The 19,432-nt window shown below is 38.8% G+C and overlaps 1 protein-coding gene across 1 annotated transcript; it reads left to right on the top strand.

Annotated features, from left to right (window-relative positions):
* Positions 1-5,679: 5,679 nt before the first annotated feature.
* Positions 5,680-6,072, top strand: LOC139689354 (uncharacterized). Its single transcript, XM_071586438.1, has one exon. It carries the CDS (start codon positions 5,680-5,682, stop codon positions 6,070-6,072), a length of 393 nt encoding a protein of 130 aa, XP_071442539.1.
* Positions 6,073-19,432: the final 13,360 nt, after the last annotated feature.

Raw genomic sequence — 19,432 nt, 5'->3', positions numbered from 1 at the left:
AGTAAAAATATTTCCTTGACCGGGAGTCGAACACCGGATCTTTCCACTTGCCGGGCGGATCCTCTTAACCTTTATGTGATCCTATCCCTTTTCCTTATATCTGTTTCTATATAAATGAGTATATATATATATATATATATATATATATATATACATAAAAATATATGTTCGGAGTTTCAAGAATGCATAGGTAGTCGCTGGACAACGGACCGAACGGGATGGAAAGCTTGACTATGCGCGCGACAATTGAAATGTGCGTGGCGGGGTGTGATGCGTCGTATACGTGATTTTTTGTAGTTTACTTTTCCGATTGCGCGAAATATTACCGAAATATTATGCGCGATATATTATTATATTATATATATATATATATATATATATATATATATATATATATGCGCGAAATATTACCTACTTCATATATATATATATACTATATATGCGCGAAATATTACCTACTTCATATATATATATATGCGCGAAATATTACCTACTTCATATATATATATATATATATATATATATATATGAAGTAGGTAATATTTGGCGCAATCGGAAAAGTAAACTACACAAAATCACGTATACGACGCATCACACCCCGCCACGCACATTTCAATTGTCGCGCGCATAGTCAAGCTTTCCATCCCGTTCGGTCCGTTGTCCAGCGGCTGCCTATGCATTCTTGAAACTCCGAACATTGGATGTCTTACATACAATCCTATGTAGCTGGTTACATTCAACATTGTCTGTATCTCAAAATAAAAACTTTTTTCTACTTGCTTTTTCTGTTCTTATTTTTATTATAACACTTATATAGTTTTTTCCTTTACAATTAGTTTTTTCTATTTCCTTCCTGAAAACTCTCCCGCATTGTCTGTTTATCTTTCATATTCAATTCGCCTAACCTACGCCTTACTCTTATATTTAACTAAGTCTCCCATCTGAGAATGCTCACCATGGTATGCGTGGTTACCCTATCTTTTATTTATGCTTAACCAGTATCTGGCTGCCATTCGTAACAATTTAAATGAATAGATATGAATTGAATATTGGAATCCATAGAAAAAAGGATTTAAGTGAAAAAGTAGCCGTAAATATTCAAAGAAATAACTCAAATCAAGATTAAATCCATCAACTGAATCAATTAACTGAAATTACAGATTCATGTGTGATGTGGTGAAAATGTTCCATAATAACAGAGACGAAAATTCATTCAATTTTCCACTCAATAAAGATTTATTTTCGCCTACTTTATATGTTCTACATATTTTCTGGTAGTAAATTTGAAAATGATGTAATGCATCGAAACTAGTCGGAAATAAATCATTATCGAGTGAAAATTGAATAAGTTTTTGCCTTTGTTATACGGTATTCAATTAACGTTTACTGTTAGAATGCTCGTGAAATGGAGTGGTGGTGGAAGACGGAGTTCTCCAGCTCAAAAGGGCGCATAAGTATAAAGTATGGGCAAAAGGCGCCAAGAAATTAATTCACGGTATCATTCTAGTAAGTATATTAGTCGCTAATAAGTCATAAATAAATCAAAGGGAATATCTACTTCACGGTCTAAATTATTTCATACTATACTTTTTGCAATCTTATAATTATGTGATACTTTACCTCTTTTTATATAATTAATAGGTGGATTAAGGCCCATTCCAAAATTGATTTAATATTTTTCCTTTGTTGTATTTGCAGTATTGTTTGGTTTCGATTTTAAAATACTTTTGCAATTGACTCCATTGATTCCATAAGCATGAAAATACTCAATTTATGAAAAATTAAGAGACGGAAGAGGTATCTCATTCTCAAACATGCCCTCAACGACGACGGGGTGAAATCACGATTAATAGTGCAAATATTAAAGGGATTATTCTCACCTTAGTCACTCTTTTTAGAACTACATCTCAATTCAAAACCTCTGTAAATTCTTTTACAGAGAATTCTGATGAAAATACATTTACAGGTATCAATTGATTATAATGATCATCTCAATTTTGTCATTTGCTTACATTTTGAAGGACGTGATTTAGAAATCGTAATTATAATTATTTAAAGGCGGAAATAAAATGAATCATAGATTTCAGACTTACGTTCAAGTTCGGGATTGTTTAAATTCTCTGTATTCTTGTACTTTATCGAGATTTTTTAATAGCGGCACATAGAATCGAGCAACGCGAGATTTATTTAGCTAGACGCTTTCACCTCGCCGGACATCGCGGCGTCTGTAAAAACAGGGATCCCTGCATTTTTATTGCACAGATCCAGTTGTCACCTACCCGCGGGTATTATCCAATAGTAAAAATACGGTAATCTCCGTGGCAACGCCGTTTAAGAAACAATGCTTCTTGTTCAGAGAAACGTTGTTGATATGAATACTTTTTTTGCGGTGCCACCCGGCAGATTATGATTCCCCACAAAAAATATAGTTAAGGAATGCGTATTTCTATCCAAATGACTACTGCAAAGGAATTAGCTAAATGTAGATTGATAATTATCCATTGGAGTGAGTGGCTGTATGACTGTATTTTCATGGGTCAACTAATACTATTGGGTAACAAAAAACAGTCGCCATGACATCTTGAAAACCGGAAATACCTTAATAAACATGCCAGAATGTTCACCAGGCGGAGATGATGTAAAAATGCTCTTGCAAAAACATAATCAATCAATTCATTTATTTACAAGTGGTCATTACGCTTTCAGGGTGTTTAACTTGCTAGTATTCCTATAAATGCCCTACAAATCATTGAGCACAGTGACAATGGCTTACGAAAATAGAAAAATATTCTAAAAATTCAACATCATACTCAAATGTGATTAAATTTTGATCAATTATTCATTATTAAAAGGGACACAAATGCTGTACTATTGCATGAAATACTTTATGTAAGACAAAACATGTCGAAGTTATTTCCTTTTGAAGGGGAAAGCATAAACTGTATCTAAGGAGTCCTTTGTCTACAAGATAGTTTTGTAATGGTCCATAAAGATACAATTTTTCTCTTCATCATGGCTTAAAAAATACACTATACGGTAAGACCTGTACTCATTATGTTATTGGACTAATTCAAATCATGAGAAAACGGCTAGGGCACACATGAGCACACAAGACTGAGCGTTTAATGTTAAAAATGTATATTATGATTGGAAAAGGCTAAATTTGATGCCTTTTAATTTGTTTTGAGGATTATTTTATTAAACCCTCATTATTAACCATGCAAAACGTAAATAAAATTATTAATAAACCATTGAACTGAAGTCATATCCTTAAAGAGTTAACAAACTCTTTCTGGCTCTATTCTGAGTAACTACGCGGTTTAACTGCGCTGGAGGAATAATATACGAATTCCAAAACTGATAATAAATATCCATTAGAATCCACCGTTGAAACCGTTTCCACATGCTACTGTTTTTATTGCATTTTTTCCTTCACTAAGTCTTGTGTTTTAACTGCATTTCCTTCGAATTCTTCCTCTGTTACCGTTGCATCAAAGGCTAGACGATAAGTTAGGGATGTAAAGTGTATAAGTCTATTTCCAACGCGGCAGATTTTTATTCAGCCAATGAAATGATTTTTCAGCTTGAAGCAAGATAACTATCTTTTATCGGAGGCTAGAAAAAGCATTCCAATGGCTAAGAAAAAGGTGCTAAGGTTTGCAAGACCCATTCCGTGAGAGTGGCCAGGGGCCCCCTTCTTTCTCGCCTCTTTGGGCCTCATTAGGGTGCAGCCTACGAATCGATTTTTACCGCTAGTAATTCGGATAATGGGCACAATTAGAGTAATTTTTAAGTACTAGTAACACAATTCTTTCATTTTCTATTAGGTCATGCAGGTCGATGATTTATTGATATTTTCTTAAAAAGGACAATTATTTAATTATCACGGCAATTTTTGTTGCGTAGTTGCAACATTGATAAGAATCCATTCTTTTGTACGAGGTCCAAAATTGGTTTGCGCTTAACTCAATTTCCTCCTTAAGTTTAAGCGTCTTCATTTCTTTCTTACTCTTTAGATAAACTTCTCTCGTTATATGACGAATTTACTTAATTTGCGTACTTCCTATGTACTTCATTCAATTCGCTCCTACTTTTGACTAACCCGTCATTCAGGCGAATATGTTTCGTGAGATTGATTCTTATCCCTCGTACAGAGCTCCACTAACTCCTCCATTACCCTCGAGTAGGACTTCCTCTTTGGTTATTCGAAATTGATTTTCATCTACTCCAAATGTCCATTTCTGTTATAATTCCGATGAGTGGAAAATATCAAATCGTTTCTAAATGTTGACCTTGACGACGAGAGTTTGGAGAGAAGCTTTCTACTCCAGGAGTTGTGGAAACTTACCGCGATCATGGTTGCAGGTGGGTCATCAGGCGTAGGGGAATATGTGCCCGGGGCCGTCTTCCAGTCGCTCAACATTTGAGGTAACGTTGAGTGAAACTGAGGCGAAAACGGTTGGAAAATAAGAGGATTGTGTCCCACGAACGCTTTCGCCCTACTTGCCGTGGTTCACGGGGAAAACAACATCGAATCACATCGCGAGCCACTCCGCCCCCGCAGAGGAGAGCCATCTGCCTACGCCGTACCGTACCGGCAGGGGTTTGCGGGGGGAAGGGTCCACGAGTGGGGGGGGGGCGATGTCCTGGATGGGAGAGGGCGATTCAGGGAAAGGGAGGACCCCGAATGAAGAGATGAGAGATCAACCGATGAGATCGAGGGACATATAAAAAGCTACGCCTTGCAGTGGCTAAATCAGTCGAACTGCAGTCTCTGAGTGGTCGCATTGGAAGACTACTCGTCGTCCTCAAACTATCGGGAAATTTGCTAGGATAGAGTGGAATCATGAAAATCGTGAGTATGCCCAGAGGATTGCAAAAGACCAATATGCACGCGGGTCAAGTTAAAAGCAACTAGCTATCGAGTAACTACATAGAACGAGTGCGTGTTTGATCATTGAATTGTACTCGATGGAAAATAGTCCAGTTGGGAAAAGCCTTGGTGGACAAAAGTTCGAGCAAAATGAACAAAAAATAATAATTATTCTCCTTTATTAATTTCAAATGGCATAAACATTAATTTTGGAGGCTTTTCAATGTTCGTTCCAATATCGCGACGCTCTCATTGAAGAGAATGTTGATCAACAAAAACCATTACCTATTTAATGACAATTTCATTCTTATTCTTTAAAATATAATAAATATGGAGATTGAATATTCATGCATTCAATATAGTGTCTTGTTGTGTGAATAGGTTTTTTTTTATCATTTCTCTTAAAATTATTTTGAACAGGTTTGGGCAAAATATTCTCATATGCAAAATGTTTTGATGAAAAGTTAACGCAATCTAATGAAGCGCTTTTACTATTGTCTGTAGTTAACGGTAAAAAGCAATTATCTTAAAATATCTTCCATTCACAATACACTCTACTAAAAAGTTGCAATACTAAGCTTACATTATGCTACACCAATAAGAACAAGTCAATTTTGCCCAAACCTGGGCTCTACGACACTAACTTATGCACCACAAAAGAATTTTCTCAGAAAATTCATTTTCCGCTAAGAAGTAATCGTCTTACGAAAAAAAAGGTTTATCAGAACCGAGATATCAGCAGGGCTTGATCAAAATAGACAAATGGTATTGACTATAATTATAACTGTCATTTGGCGAAATCATAAATGCAGCGCAGGGGGGTGCGCATTGACGGGAATCGCGTGTGTGTCCGTCCGCAGGTGTTGGCAGTGGTCCTGGCGCTGACGTCGCTGGCGGACTCGCAGCTGTACGCCCCACCCGTGCCCGCCAGCTCGCCTCCGATGCTACTGCCTCCCGTGTTCTCGCCGCCGCCCCCAGGTGGGGCCGCCTCCGCCCCTCCGGCCCTCGGCGCAGGTCCTTCGGTGGCCTTCGGTCCTGCCCCGCTCTTGCCCCCGCTGTCCAGCTCTGCCCCACTCGTGCCACCAGCCTTCGCCCCCGCCCCCGGCTCACCCCCCGGGGGCAGCGGTCCCACGGCCTTTGGTCCCCCAGGCGGCGGTGGTGGGGTTCCAGCTCTCGTTTACGGCCCACCGACGTTTTGAAGGAGATTGCAGTCACATCTTTAGGTATTTGAAAGTAGACGATAGTTTCGTCTCGATGTTAAGACGAAAGGGCAATTTTGAAATTTTGATTAGAAACTGAAATTCGCATTGCATTGAAATAATGTATAGTATTTAACAATTATCAGAATAACTCCATCTCGATCGTAATTTAGTTTACGAAATTTAAGGTACTATTGAGTGGATCCTAACACTGATTTCGGTTGAAGTGCGTTATATTTATTATTAATTTATTTGGAAATTGGTGCGTTTATTACATATTTGTAAACCATATTAGAAAGTTTTCCTTCACATCGAAAGTCACCTTGAAGTTGTGAAGTACTGGAAACTTAAATTTGTCACATTGCTAATTGATATGTAGGTGGGAAACCTCATGTATTTTCCTTCAATATTTAAATGCGAATTTCATCGGAGCATTTTATAATGCTGGCCAATTAACGAAACATGTATTTCTTCTTTATTCCAGCCCTCTTGGAATCCCACGGATGAGTTTTATCTGATGCCGAGATATTCTACGGATGTCGTAGCCAACGTTTGATTTGGATGAAGCGAGGAATGTATCACCTCGATTGACTGTGGAGCCAGATTGTTGGAAAGTAATTCCTTCAAAGAAGTGGGAACGGAAGGCGTCGAAAGAAATGGCAATTGTCTTTGCAAAAATCCAAGTGGCTGAATTTTCTATTAAATTTGAACATTTTTAATGGTTGAAATAAATTCTATTTTCATCACTATCCTTTGGCGCCGTTCGTTGCACAAATTATTCAATTAACATTGAGCAATGTAATCGCCCTTATTAGATACTAAATCAAAATAAAGTACTCTTTGATGCAGCTCCGATAATGTAAGGGTATACTTATATACTTAATTTTATATTGGCGATTCCTTTCATTACGCTCGAGTCAATGGAAGATGGAGCAAACCATAATTAATTAACAAATATTTCTTCGTCTTGGGATTATGCGACTTTTTATCGGCATTCGTCGCATGCAGAGAGCACATTGGAGTTTTAGAGGGGTCGCTCTCATGCCCCAAGTGATACCGTGTGCCATGGATTCGCGTTGTTATATCAACAACGGCAACGTAATTGCAGGGAATATTTCTCTGAATTACTTTGGATCCGGTAACACTCTGCTCGTTTGAGCTTCAGACGCATTCCACGGTGGTATAAGCTGCATTTGGTGAAGTAGTGGCTTAGAATCCACTCATATACATACCTCCTCACACGTGGGCTTCTTCCAGTGTAGTCGTAGTCGAAGAGGCCTGACTTATGGAGGACGGTCCTTCTGGCTATCGTTAAAGTGGGCGGCGGCAAGGGGGAGCCGCCGCCCACTCCTCTCCTCTTGACCCTTGGGAAGATCCGCACACTTGGGCGTTCTCTTGGTGACGTTGATCAGTTGTCTTTGCGGTTCAGTTGGGATATTCGGGAGAAGAGGGAGAAATTTGTATTTCCCAAAGTGTATCGGTTCACCGTGAGATCATTAGATGATCGGTTCATAAACTTGTCATTCTTGAGACAATGAACAATGGCGGATAACCCTTCTGTCTTCGGAATGAATGAATTTACGAAAAGTTCCCTATATGTATTAATGTTTACTAGCAGCAAATGACTTACATGATGTACTCACGTTGAAATGATAAATAATTTACTTTATCGTACGAGTTAAAATTGGCTAAAACATTGAAATACTCCTAGCTGTGCTAAGGCAACTGACGAATCTATCGGGCTTATTTTTACGAAAATAAGTGACCTATATTTCCAATATATTTTTGGATTTCTTTAAGTATATTTCGAAAGGGGGGAGTTTACCTCGACTAATGATAATATTTCCTTATTTTCTAGTAATCAAAATTACTAATGTAAATGAACGGTATAACCTAGACCTTGAGAGACTGATAGGTAGATTGCAATATGATAACCTAAATTCTTGAAACATTAAAATGCAGAATTTCATACAAAATCTGAAAGATTTATTTTCCTATGTCTTAATCCCATCAGAATATATTGACACAACACAAGGGTTGTCTGGCCTGGCTAGGGAGAGTGAGATTAATCAAAGAGCATCACCCATTGGAAGAGAATTCTGTTGGGACTTGAGGAGTGCAATGGCCCTCCTCAATGGAAGGGTTTTCTCCACCAGGTATCCTCCAACTATCATGAAATAAGAACAAACTTCAAGAAGATGCCTAGGCTTCAATCAGATGGTGCATTTATGACTTTATAATTATTAGCTCTAGTAATTAAAGCCAGTAATTCACATAATTTTTATTTTATATATCCAATCTCTCTGTCAGAGCTCTGCAATCTGTTACCAGGGTCATACATTCTGGAGCAGCTTCTCCGTCTTTTCTACCAGACTCACTCTTCTTAGTCCCATTATCTCTCCACATCATTCAAACATTTCCATAACTATAACCAGATGCATTTTTCCAATATCACTGACCCTTCCTTATGATGTTCCAACTGCCCAAGGAAGAAGGAAGAACAGGTACAATGGTATATGCCATGGTAAGAATACATCATTCTCAGAGATCATAAACAGTATGATTAACAAAGGGATTAGACATTTTAATTAGTTCCCTAAATTTCTATTAGATGAATAATAAGAATTTCATACTTAAAACATACATAAATATAACATAGTACAAGTATGTATATCTAGTATATATAGGTACATATGATTCAATGTAGAGCCACAGATGGGATAGTTTTCTCAACAAAATTGTGGCATAGTGGATAACCAAGCATCCTTGGCAGTTGGCTGAGCACAGATTGCATGTAAAAATGACTAATCTTTTGGGGAAGTGATTGACTTTTTTCCAGGAGTAATTTAATCAATTATTATTTGATTCAAAAGTTAGCAAAACAAAATGATGAAAAATTTCAATATCAACGATACACTTGTAGATGTTTCTTCATTTTGAACAATGGAATCAATCTCCCAATTGTTATTTTACATGCAAAAGATACATATTTAGACCAATGCATTAGAAAATATGATTGGTGGCAATTGTTCAGTCATTGCAACCTCTCTAAGTGTTAGATAGAAATAAAAATATGCACAGTTAAATGACTTCAACCACACATTCTATGGTGACTAAAGTAGGCTGAAATATTAAATGTGGCATATTTTCATTACTTGCATACTTTATCAGCATCTTTCAAGTGTCTTCATCCATCGAAATGCACAAGGAAGTAGATTTAAACTGGTGGGCATATTATTTGCCTTTAATACTTAATTGAAAAAATTTCACACCTGAAAAAAGACTTCATCAAGTTTCATACGTCACTCTTCTTGCCACAGCAATTGAAAATTAAAACCTATCATGGAAGGTGCCTGGTGGTATCTTTATTTGCCACTTAGATTCCTGCTGAGAGAGCATAGTCTCTGTTGCTACAAAACTTTCTTTAATTTCTTTGGATTGCTCCTCCTCCCTGATTTACAATCATGAATACAACTGCCTCTGTTTTGAACTGTTATGAAACACAAAGCATGTAACAGGTTTATTCATGCATTTTTTACTCATACTCAATTAGACGTCTGCAAGATAATTGTGTGGTAGATACCGTGGCTAGAATCTCGCATGGTGCAGTGGAATGCCCCATCTCATGACTGTTTGTGTTCCTCAAGGATCATCTGAAATTTTATTCTTATTTACTTTATTATTTTACTGAATTTTCAGACTGATATTATGCATATGCTAAATTTATTTTCTGAAAAATGATGCAATCATAACAGTAACTTTGCAGCATTTCTGAGATGAGAGTTTGGGTCTTAACAGGCATTTGATCATGCATGACCTAACTACCAAATATAACTGACATATCACACGTTTGTTACAAAGTTTTAGAGCTAAACAATTGTATAAATTAGGAGAAAATAATCTACACCACATTAGAGACCGAAATTTACTGGGCAATTGTCCATAAAATATGCAAAACTTAGTCCTTAGTAACAAACACTTCGGTACCAATACTCTTTTTCAATCATGAGATACACTCTTGCATGGAAAGAAACTTCAACAATCTCAACTGATGCTAATGACCATCTTAAGCTGATGCTAAAAAAATCCTATATAATCTATGTATGAGAAACATCAAAATATTTGAGATTTACAATGATTATTTTGGTAAATCATCTTCTACTATTCCGTGGAATCTAATTTATGTAGAATCACTTCAATGGCAAAATCCTTGCCAAAGAAATTAGCTAAAACTCTGAGACACCAAATTGCGTTAAAGGAATCTCAATAACTGCATTGCCTTGATGGCCACCTGCATCAGCTGGTTGGCAATAGTGGCCTTGCACATTCATGCAAAAGTCAAACCAAACCTAAAAAAGATAGTTAAATAGCATGTATATCTGATTATTTGAAACAAAATTCAGTAAATAAATACATTGTGAATTTTCAGAGTTTTGTTTTACCAAACACTTGCATTCACCTGAATCAGGTAAATTACTTTACTTCAAATTATTTGCCATTATGCAGTTATTCAAACATTGTATTTTATAATCATTCATGTGCATAAATTTAAAGGCTTTCACAAATGATTTAAACTCATTTGTATTGCTTTAACCATTTGTTTTCGACAACAAGTATTTATGCATAAAAGATCATTCTGAAGGTAACTCTATTTTACTAAAGATTTCCTATGGCATTATATTGCATTATTTTTCATCTCAAAAGACAGCAATGAGCACCTATGCATGCAGAAAGCATCTACTTTAGGTAAGACATGGAATTGTATTTCAATTGATGGCAGTGCTGGGCAATGTAAATACTGCAGAACTATTCATCAAATTCAGCTATCACAAAAAAGAACAGAGGATCACAGCTTAGAAGAATGTTTTTGCTGAAGCCATTGTTGCCATGTATGTGAGGGAGGATATGAATGTGGTCGCCCTGAGGTAGAGTATTGGACTGAGGACCAGAGGGTTCGATTCCCGTGAAGGGAAGTTGCAATCACTCTGGGCACCATCAACTTTAATCAACTTTTGCAATTTTTTGGGTAAAAAACTTTCTGGGAAGCCACTTAGAAGGGTTCTATCCTTGCTAACCTGAAATTTGGATGTCAATGTCCATTTTGGGACTTAGTATTAGGCAAACTCAAAGGACACCAACTAATATCCATAATATATATGTTATACACACAGGAATCCATCTAAAGGTCGGTTTAGTAGTTGTCTGTAGATAAGCCATTGTATGTGTCATTTGTGGACTTGGAGAAGGCCTTGAATAATGTCAAATGGAACAAGATGTTCAAGATATACGTACTAGAATCACTTGGATTAGACTACAATGACAGATGACTTATCCATAACCTGTACAAGATTCAAGTTACAACAATGCAAACGAGAAATGGAAGAAGAATAGAAGCCAAAATAAACAATGGAGTATGACAAGGGTGCAACCACTCACCAGCAATATTTAATGTACATGTCCTGTATACCTGGAAGAGGCAATATAAGAAACACAAGAATTGAGTATCAAAGGAGTCTAGGTAAATGGAGAAGAAATCAACATGCTCCGGTTTGCAGATGACATCGCAATAGTGGCGGAAACGTGAGAGGACCTGCAAGCAACTCTAAGTGCTATGGATCAAATACTGGGGGAATATAATATAGAGAATAAAACGAAAATCCTGGTGTGAAGAAGGGAGAAGCTGAATGCAAATATCACCATTCGAGGGGTGAAACTAGAGCAAGTGGAATTCTTCATCTACCTGGGCAGCAGCATAACATGGGATGGAAGAAGTTCGACCGACAGCAAGCAAAGGATAGCCCAAGCTAAGAATGCATTCATGAAGAAGAGATAATAAATATGTTCAAAGAACCTAAGGCTGGAAACAAGGAAGCAATTCGTCAAGACTTTCGTGTGGAGCCTGGCGCTCTAAGGATCAGGGACTTGGAGCATTGGAAAAGTAAACCACCTAAGAACAGAAGCCACTGAAACAAGCTGCTGGGGGAGAATACTGAAGATTAAATGGACAGACAAAGTAGCGAACGAGGAAGTATACAGAAGAGCAGAAGAGGATAGGACCATATTGAGAACTATACAGCGAAGAAGAAATAGATGGGTTGGACACACATTGAGGGACAATGAACTGATTAGGAATATAAGAGAAGGAAATATAGAAGGGAAGATTCCACGAGGAAGGCCAAGGAGACATCTACATTGGACAAATTAAGAAGCATATAAAACAGAGAGATTATCAAGGATTGAGGGCATTGACATTAAATAGAGTAGAATGCAGGGTTGTGGTTAACCAATCTAAGGATTGAAATACTGATGATATATATACATATATATATACACATATATATATATATATAAAGATAAATAAATAAATAAATATATATACATACATATATATACATACATATATATATACTTCTATATAAATTTATATACGAGGGTCATCCGGAAAGTAGTACCCGTTCGTGCCGCATGAAGTGCTGACGACGCGAGTAGCCGCTGGACGAGGTCAGATAGCTTCAGTGGCTTGTCTGCCTTCTCTGAGCCAAGTTGCGTGACGCTAGCATTGCCTGTGTTGTTTCTGTGATTGTTTACAATGTTTAAAAAAATTGAGAACGCCGCCAGTTGTGAAGTGAGGGCAGTGATTAAATGCCTCAATGCAAGAAACGTTCGCCCATGTGATATTCATCGCCAATTAAAGGAGGTGTATGGAGACAATGTAATGGACGAGTCGTCTGTTCGGCGGTGGTGTCGCAACTTCAACATGGGGAGGGGGAACACACACGACGATGAGCGTTCGGAGAGACCGTCTGTCATTACAGACCAACTGGTGAGCTCAGTTGACGAATTCGTGAGGAACGATCGGCGCGTCACAATTGATGACATCTGTGAGCATTTTCCCAATGTTTCTCGAACAATTGTTCATGAAATTGTTAAACACCATCTGCATTATGCAAAAATTTGTGCAAGATGGGTCCCTCGCGTATCTCAATGAGCTGGCGGCGAAGGGCTATGCAGCAGGAATACAGAAACTTGTCACACGTTATGACAAATGCCTTAATTTGCTTGGAGATTATGTTGAGAAGTAGTTTAAAGTATCCTCTTTCAAATAAAATTTTTTATGTTTGTTAATATTTACTTTTGTGTCTTTATTTCACGAACGGGTACTACTTTCCGGATGACCCTCGTATGTGTGTATATATATATATATATATATATATATATAATTATTATTAGATAATCTACCGGTTAAGGTAGGTTTTTGGATGGACACAGCCACTAATTAAATAATTTGTGACTCCTAGCAAAACACAATACACAGTCTTCAACATCCCACTAACTGTCAACACCCCCTTCATCCACTTTTCCTGCCTCCATAGGATTTCTCCCAACAAACCCCTCTCTTCGCCCACCATACCCAGCACTTCCTCATTTGTTCTCTTCTCTGTCCGTTTCACCTTCTCCATTCTTCTCCACACCCACATTTCAAAACCTCCAGTCTACGTCTATCCTCCTGCTTCAATGACCACGTTTCCACGCCGTACATAGCTACGCTCCATATCAAAGTTTTTACGAGTCTTTTCTTAACATCCTTGCACAAAGTCCCCGTCATCAACTCCCTCCTCCTTGTGAAAGCCTCTTTGCCTAGTACAATCCTTCTTCTTGCATCCCTACTACTTTGACCGTGTTGGTCCAAAACACCACAAAGATACGTAAACTGTTCTACCTGCTCTAGTTTTTGCCCTCCTATTTTAAATTTTAGCTTAACCTTTTTCTTTCTAGAAAATCGCATAACCTTTGTTTTATTAATATTGATTCTCATCCCATGCATGTCGCACTGAATATCCAATTCACTCAGCAATGCTTGCAACCCCTTGGCTGACTGACAAACTAAAGCTTGGTCATCAGCGAACCTAACTGATTTTACGAATTCCCCGCCCAATTTCAATCCTACCTCCAGTTCTTCCCATGCCTCTTTAATAATTTCCTCTGCATACAGGTTGAACAGCAACGGTGATAACGGGCAACCCTGCCTTACACCTCTTCCCAACACTGCCCGTCCGGAGTCCTCGTTTCCCACCCGCACCTGAGCGGTCTGAGACATGTACAGGTTGCGGATTAGCCTGCTTTCCCTCCAATCTATTCCTATTTTCTGCAATATACTCATTAGTTTTTCCCAATTCACTCTTTCAAACGCTTTTTCGAAATATACGAAACGGGCAAATACCTCCTGGTTGTATTCTATATTCCTCTCGATTAATAATCTCATTACTACAATGGCATCACGCGTACCTCTCCCCTTCCTAAACCCAAACTGGTCATCCCCCAATCAATCATTTGCCCTACTCTCTATCCTTTTGTTTATGATCCTAAGAACAACTTTAGCTGCGTGGGATATCAAACTAATTGTCCTATAGTCCTCACATGACGTGGCCTTTACCTTTTTCGGAATAGGAACTAAAACTGATCTCACAAAGTCTTCCGGCCATATTCCGTCCTCATAGATACTACGAATCAGCCCATATAGCCTCTTCCTCCCATATTTTCCTAAGCATTTCAATAGTTCCGCGGGAATGTTATCCACCCCCACGGCCTTATTTAGTTTCATCTCTCTTAATGCCCTTTCTATCCCATCGTCGAGTATGCCTGATGGTAGAGTTCACCCAGTACTAAGCCCGACGGCGTGTGAAATTCACACATCAGGGTAGGGGGGCCAGTTCCTTTCCCTGTGCCGGTTATGGCTTCCCAGGAAGACCTGGTACCCGAAAAATCACATAGCTTGGGTGGAGCTGCAGGTTCCCAGAGTGCCTTGCCCAGGAAAGTGAACCCGGGACCCTCCGGTTAGTAGTCCAACGGAGACAAGGAGGAACCGAGTGATTTCAGACTTACTTCCCTCACATCCATTTCGTGAAAGACTTTAGAACGTATATTTGCTAGTTCGATCGTGAGACACCTTGATAATCAGGAGTTTTCAATGAAAAATCAGCACGGTATCCGAAAAGGTATATCCTGCGAGACACAACTTGGACTTTTTGTTCATGATGCGTTGTCTTATTTCGGGAGTGAACAGTTTCCAGTGGTCTCGATTAATCCAGATTTTAAGAAAGCCTTCGAAAAAGAAAAACATAGTAAACTATTCGCAAAGCTAGAAGCATATGGCATCGATAGAAATATCCGGGTTTGGATCAAAGACAATTTGAATGGCACAGAGTACAAAGAGTATTCATACCTGGATTTAGCTCAAATGCAGTAGTAGTTACTTAAGGTTTTCCCCAGGGAAGTGTCAACGGACCTCTTTTACTCCGGCTATACCTTAGCAAATTTGACTCCGTAGTGCGTGGAAATTCATTGCCACTTTAAGCTAACGAAATTGACCCCGTAGTCACAAGTAAGATACGTTTATTTGCCGATGATGCAGTGGTTTACCGTGAGGTCCGTGATTATGAGGACACAGCAGCTTTGTCGGATGGCCTTAATGCTATACAACGCCGGTGCGGCAGTTGACAATTAAAACTAAACTTAAAAAATATAAAAAGAGCAATTGCCGTCCAAAACGGCTTCTGCATCAGGTACACCGAAATGGGATGTCTAGACTCAATTAAATACCTAGGCGTCACCCTCACTCACCATCTCTCCTGGGTGAAACACATACGGGGAATATGTGGACAAGCTAACAAAAAATATTGGATTTATTAGAGGAGTACTGGGTAAATCTAATGAAAATATCTAAGATAAATATTATCTTTCGCTGGTTAGGCCTCATTTAGAATATGCTGCTCGCATATGGGATTCTTATGAAGTTGGATTGATTGCCGAATTGGATCGCGTGCAGCGTAGAGGAGCTAGATTTGTGAAACGTTTTTATGATAAACTTAGCAGCGTATCCAAAATATTATAGGATCTAGTCTGGGAATAACTGACGGAACGTAGGTTAAATTACAGATTGAAGCTCGAGAAAAAATTGAAAGGCATCTTTAGAATTTGAAGGCCGTCTTTTCAGCAGTGATGTTGAAAATACATTATAACCCCCATCGTACTACGGTAGGTGAGATCATGCCAATTAAATTAGAGAGATTAAGAGAAGAATAGATAGACTAAAGGTGTAATATTTTCCACGGACGAGAAGGCATCAGAATAACACTGTCCGACCGCGGTAGGGGTAAAAGTATTCCGGGGAAAATCAGTCTGGTGTGTATTCATCCCCTGCCACACACCCTAGCGGTGGCAGTATGCATTTAAGAAAATAAGTAGTTCAGATTAGATTTGCTGGTTACTTTTTAACAGATATAATTTTAAGGAAACATTTGTTAAAATGTATTGGAGTAATTACGCTAAATTTCATCGTTTAGGTCTATAAGATAGCCATTGTTTCTCCAGCTCAGGCATTTATTATTTAGGCAGCAAAGAACCTTCCTCGAGCGAAGCTGTTAACGAGGATTATAACTGACGCCCATATTGTTATCCGCCTCTACGTATACATATAATTTGACTTCAAATCTAGATATTAAGTGAAGAATAAATATAATTCTTCTTGTACCATACCTCATCATCGTAGTTGGTCATCCAATAAAGGTATAAGCAAAGGAATGTCAGTATCAGTTTCACGTATTAATTATAAGTTGCTTCTTCCCTATGATTAACTTTGTTCGATTTTGGCATCGAACTAATGCTTCTGCCATGCTTGTGACACCCTTAAGGCTTGCAGAATCTTATGTAGGTGTATGTACGAGATGAAATTGGACCAGCTGCCGGGAGTTCTATGAACTTCTACGTTCGTTGAATACGCCGTGACATGAGATCAACAAAACCCCGAGCAGCCACCGGGTGAGGAAGCGGAAGAATGGGCGAATGGCTGGGTGCTGGAAGGGGGCGGTGGCAGAAATCCGCCTGTGGGGAGGGGGTGGGGGAATGAAAATGCAAACAAAGGGTTCCGGGCTCATCGACTGCTCGTTGGTCGGTCAACGGGGGCGCGAAAATCAGTGCTCACTTTCCCGGCCTCGAGAGCATATTATTGCAATGGCAGCGAAGAATAAACACTCGAACGCACTTCATCATTTGTTAAAATATGCCAAGAGGGGTATTAGAGAATCATACATAATAATTAAAATAATTATTGTTAAGTTGGACAGGTGAAATAGACAAATAAGGATTCATTGCTGTGCATTTAGATTATTTGCTAGAGACATCAGATTTTCCTCTGCTAACTGAGAAAGTCGCCCGGAGATGACTGGCGAGTACGTTTCATTTGTCGCCTTAACCATGTGGAAGCCAGGAGAAGGCAAGACGGATTTAAAAATGGCTCCCCAGCATCGCCCTTGCCAAAAGTCCTGCTTTGTTAATACACAACATCATTGAAGCGGCAAGTATCTCACGAAGAGAGCAATGGAAAGGAAAGGGGCCTCCCTCTTCTTTCCACTTTTAGAAAGAAAGTCCGCAGAATCTTTCATTCATAAAAGAAGACTTCGGATGGAAAAAGAGTGAATAATGAATAACATGTCGAGGATCAAGGCCGTCGCCTTCACAGAAATGCCATTCATTGGGAGGTAAAACAGAACTCAAGGGTTGAGAGGATCTCAATCTTTGCAAGATTACATCCTCCATGTAAAGATATGTATGGTGAGGAGCTGATTAAGTCTTTAAGCTAATACGTGTACATTTGTCCGTTTCGGTTCATTTGTTCATGCATTACGATTGCTAATAGCGCGGGGAAAGAAGGAGTACTTGAATCCGCCTTCGACCGAGCCGATCTCTCTTATTTCCGAACCCTCGAAGGTTGAATGCATCAGCATAATGTGGTGCCATAATATTTCCCACGGTGCGCCAAGAAAAATCAGGTCAACTGAACCTTTCAAAAAGCCTTGCCCGTTGCTCTCCATGTGATTTTTAGGATTGTCAAAATAATCCCTCTAATATAACTGCTGTGGGTTCTCTTGTAGCCATTTTTAAAGAGCCTGGCAAATATTTTCTGAGATTTTACCAAGAATCGACTCCCAAGGATTCTGAATGCTTGCCAGGTATTTCAAATGAGGCATAACTGAATGGCAATAAGATCTCTGCACTACTTTTTCATTACATTTTTCTGCAACTTATCTAATAAAACATAACTTCTTCAAGCTTTACCCGCATATTCATTATGCAGCCCATAATAGGCAAATGTGTCTGTGTAGCACAATAGCATTTGACATGCTATGAATCGAATACCTCGACCACATTTACCTTTCTTGTTTTATCTTTACTTTCATTTCAAAACTTCTGCGCTGTATATTAAGATTTTCCGATCTTTACCCTAACCTTTACACCAACCCGATTGAAATCTGGCCTAAATTTTTATTATTATTTATTTATTTATGTACTCTGCAAGCCACAACTAGGGTGTGTGGCAGGGGGTGAATACACAACAGACTAATTTTTTCTTAAATTTGACACTGCCGCGGTCGGACTACCGTAGTACGATGGGGGTAATAATACAGTTCCCACATCACTGCTAAAGACACGCCCTTCCAATTTTTTCTAGAGCTTCAATCTGAAATTTAACCTTCGCTCCGTCAATGATTCCCAGACTAGCTCCTTTAATATTTTGGACACGCTGCTAAGTTTATCATAACTAAGTTTTACGAATCTTAGGCTCTTCCACGCTGCACGCAAATTTGTGAGGATCCCATACACTTGCAGCATATTCTAAATGAGACCTAACCAGCGAAAGATAACATTTCTCTTTAACCCTTTCATCACATTTACCCAGTACTCTTCTAATAAATCCCAATATTTTTGTTAGCTTGTCCACATATTCCCCGTGTGTGTTTCAACCAGGAGAGATCGTGAGTGAGGGTAACGCCTAGGTATTTAATTGAGTCTAGACATCCCATTTCGGTGTACCTGATGCAGAAGCCGTTTTGGAGGGGATTACTCCTTTTCTATTTTTTAAGTTTAGTTTAATTCCAATTGTCAACTGTCGCATCAGCGTTGTATAGCATTAAGGTCATCAGATGAATCTACTGTCTTCACGATCACGGATATCACGGTAAACCCCTGCATCATCGGCAAATAAACGTATCTTGCTCGTGACCGGCAATGTTGTTAACTTAAATTACGAATGAATCACCGTATACTCCGCTGGTGCCCTTATTTCTCTGTAAATCACCGCGCTGTCTTCAAATAATCCATGGTTGCTGCTGATCATGTGAGCTTGGGTCGTTAATGCGTATCAAGAATATTAAGGACCCCAAAACACTTCCCTGCGGCCCCCCTGAAGGCACGGCCGCCTCTTATAAACCCAACCCTTCGGCGACCACTCTTTGTTTACGGTAAGATAAAAGAGTCCGTAATCTAGTTTCTTACCTTCTCAACAGTATGATATATTTTTGAT

The sequence above is a fragment of the Hetaerina americana genome, unplaced genomic scaffold (assembly GCF_022747635.1).
Source record: "Hetaerina americana unplaced genomic scaffold, ioHetAmer1.1.p SCAF_22, whole genome shotgun sequence".
NCBI lineage: Eukaryota > Metazoa > Arthropoda > Insecta > Odonata > Calopterygidae > Hetaerina > Hetaerina americana.
Note: the sequence above shows the minus strand (reverse complement) of the source record. Positions and strands in the feature narration are given on the sequence as shown.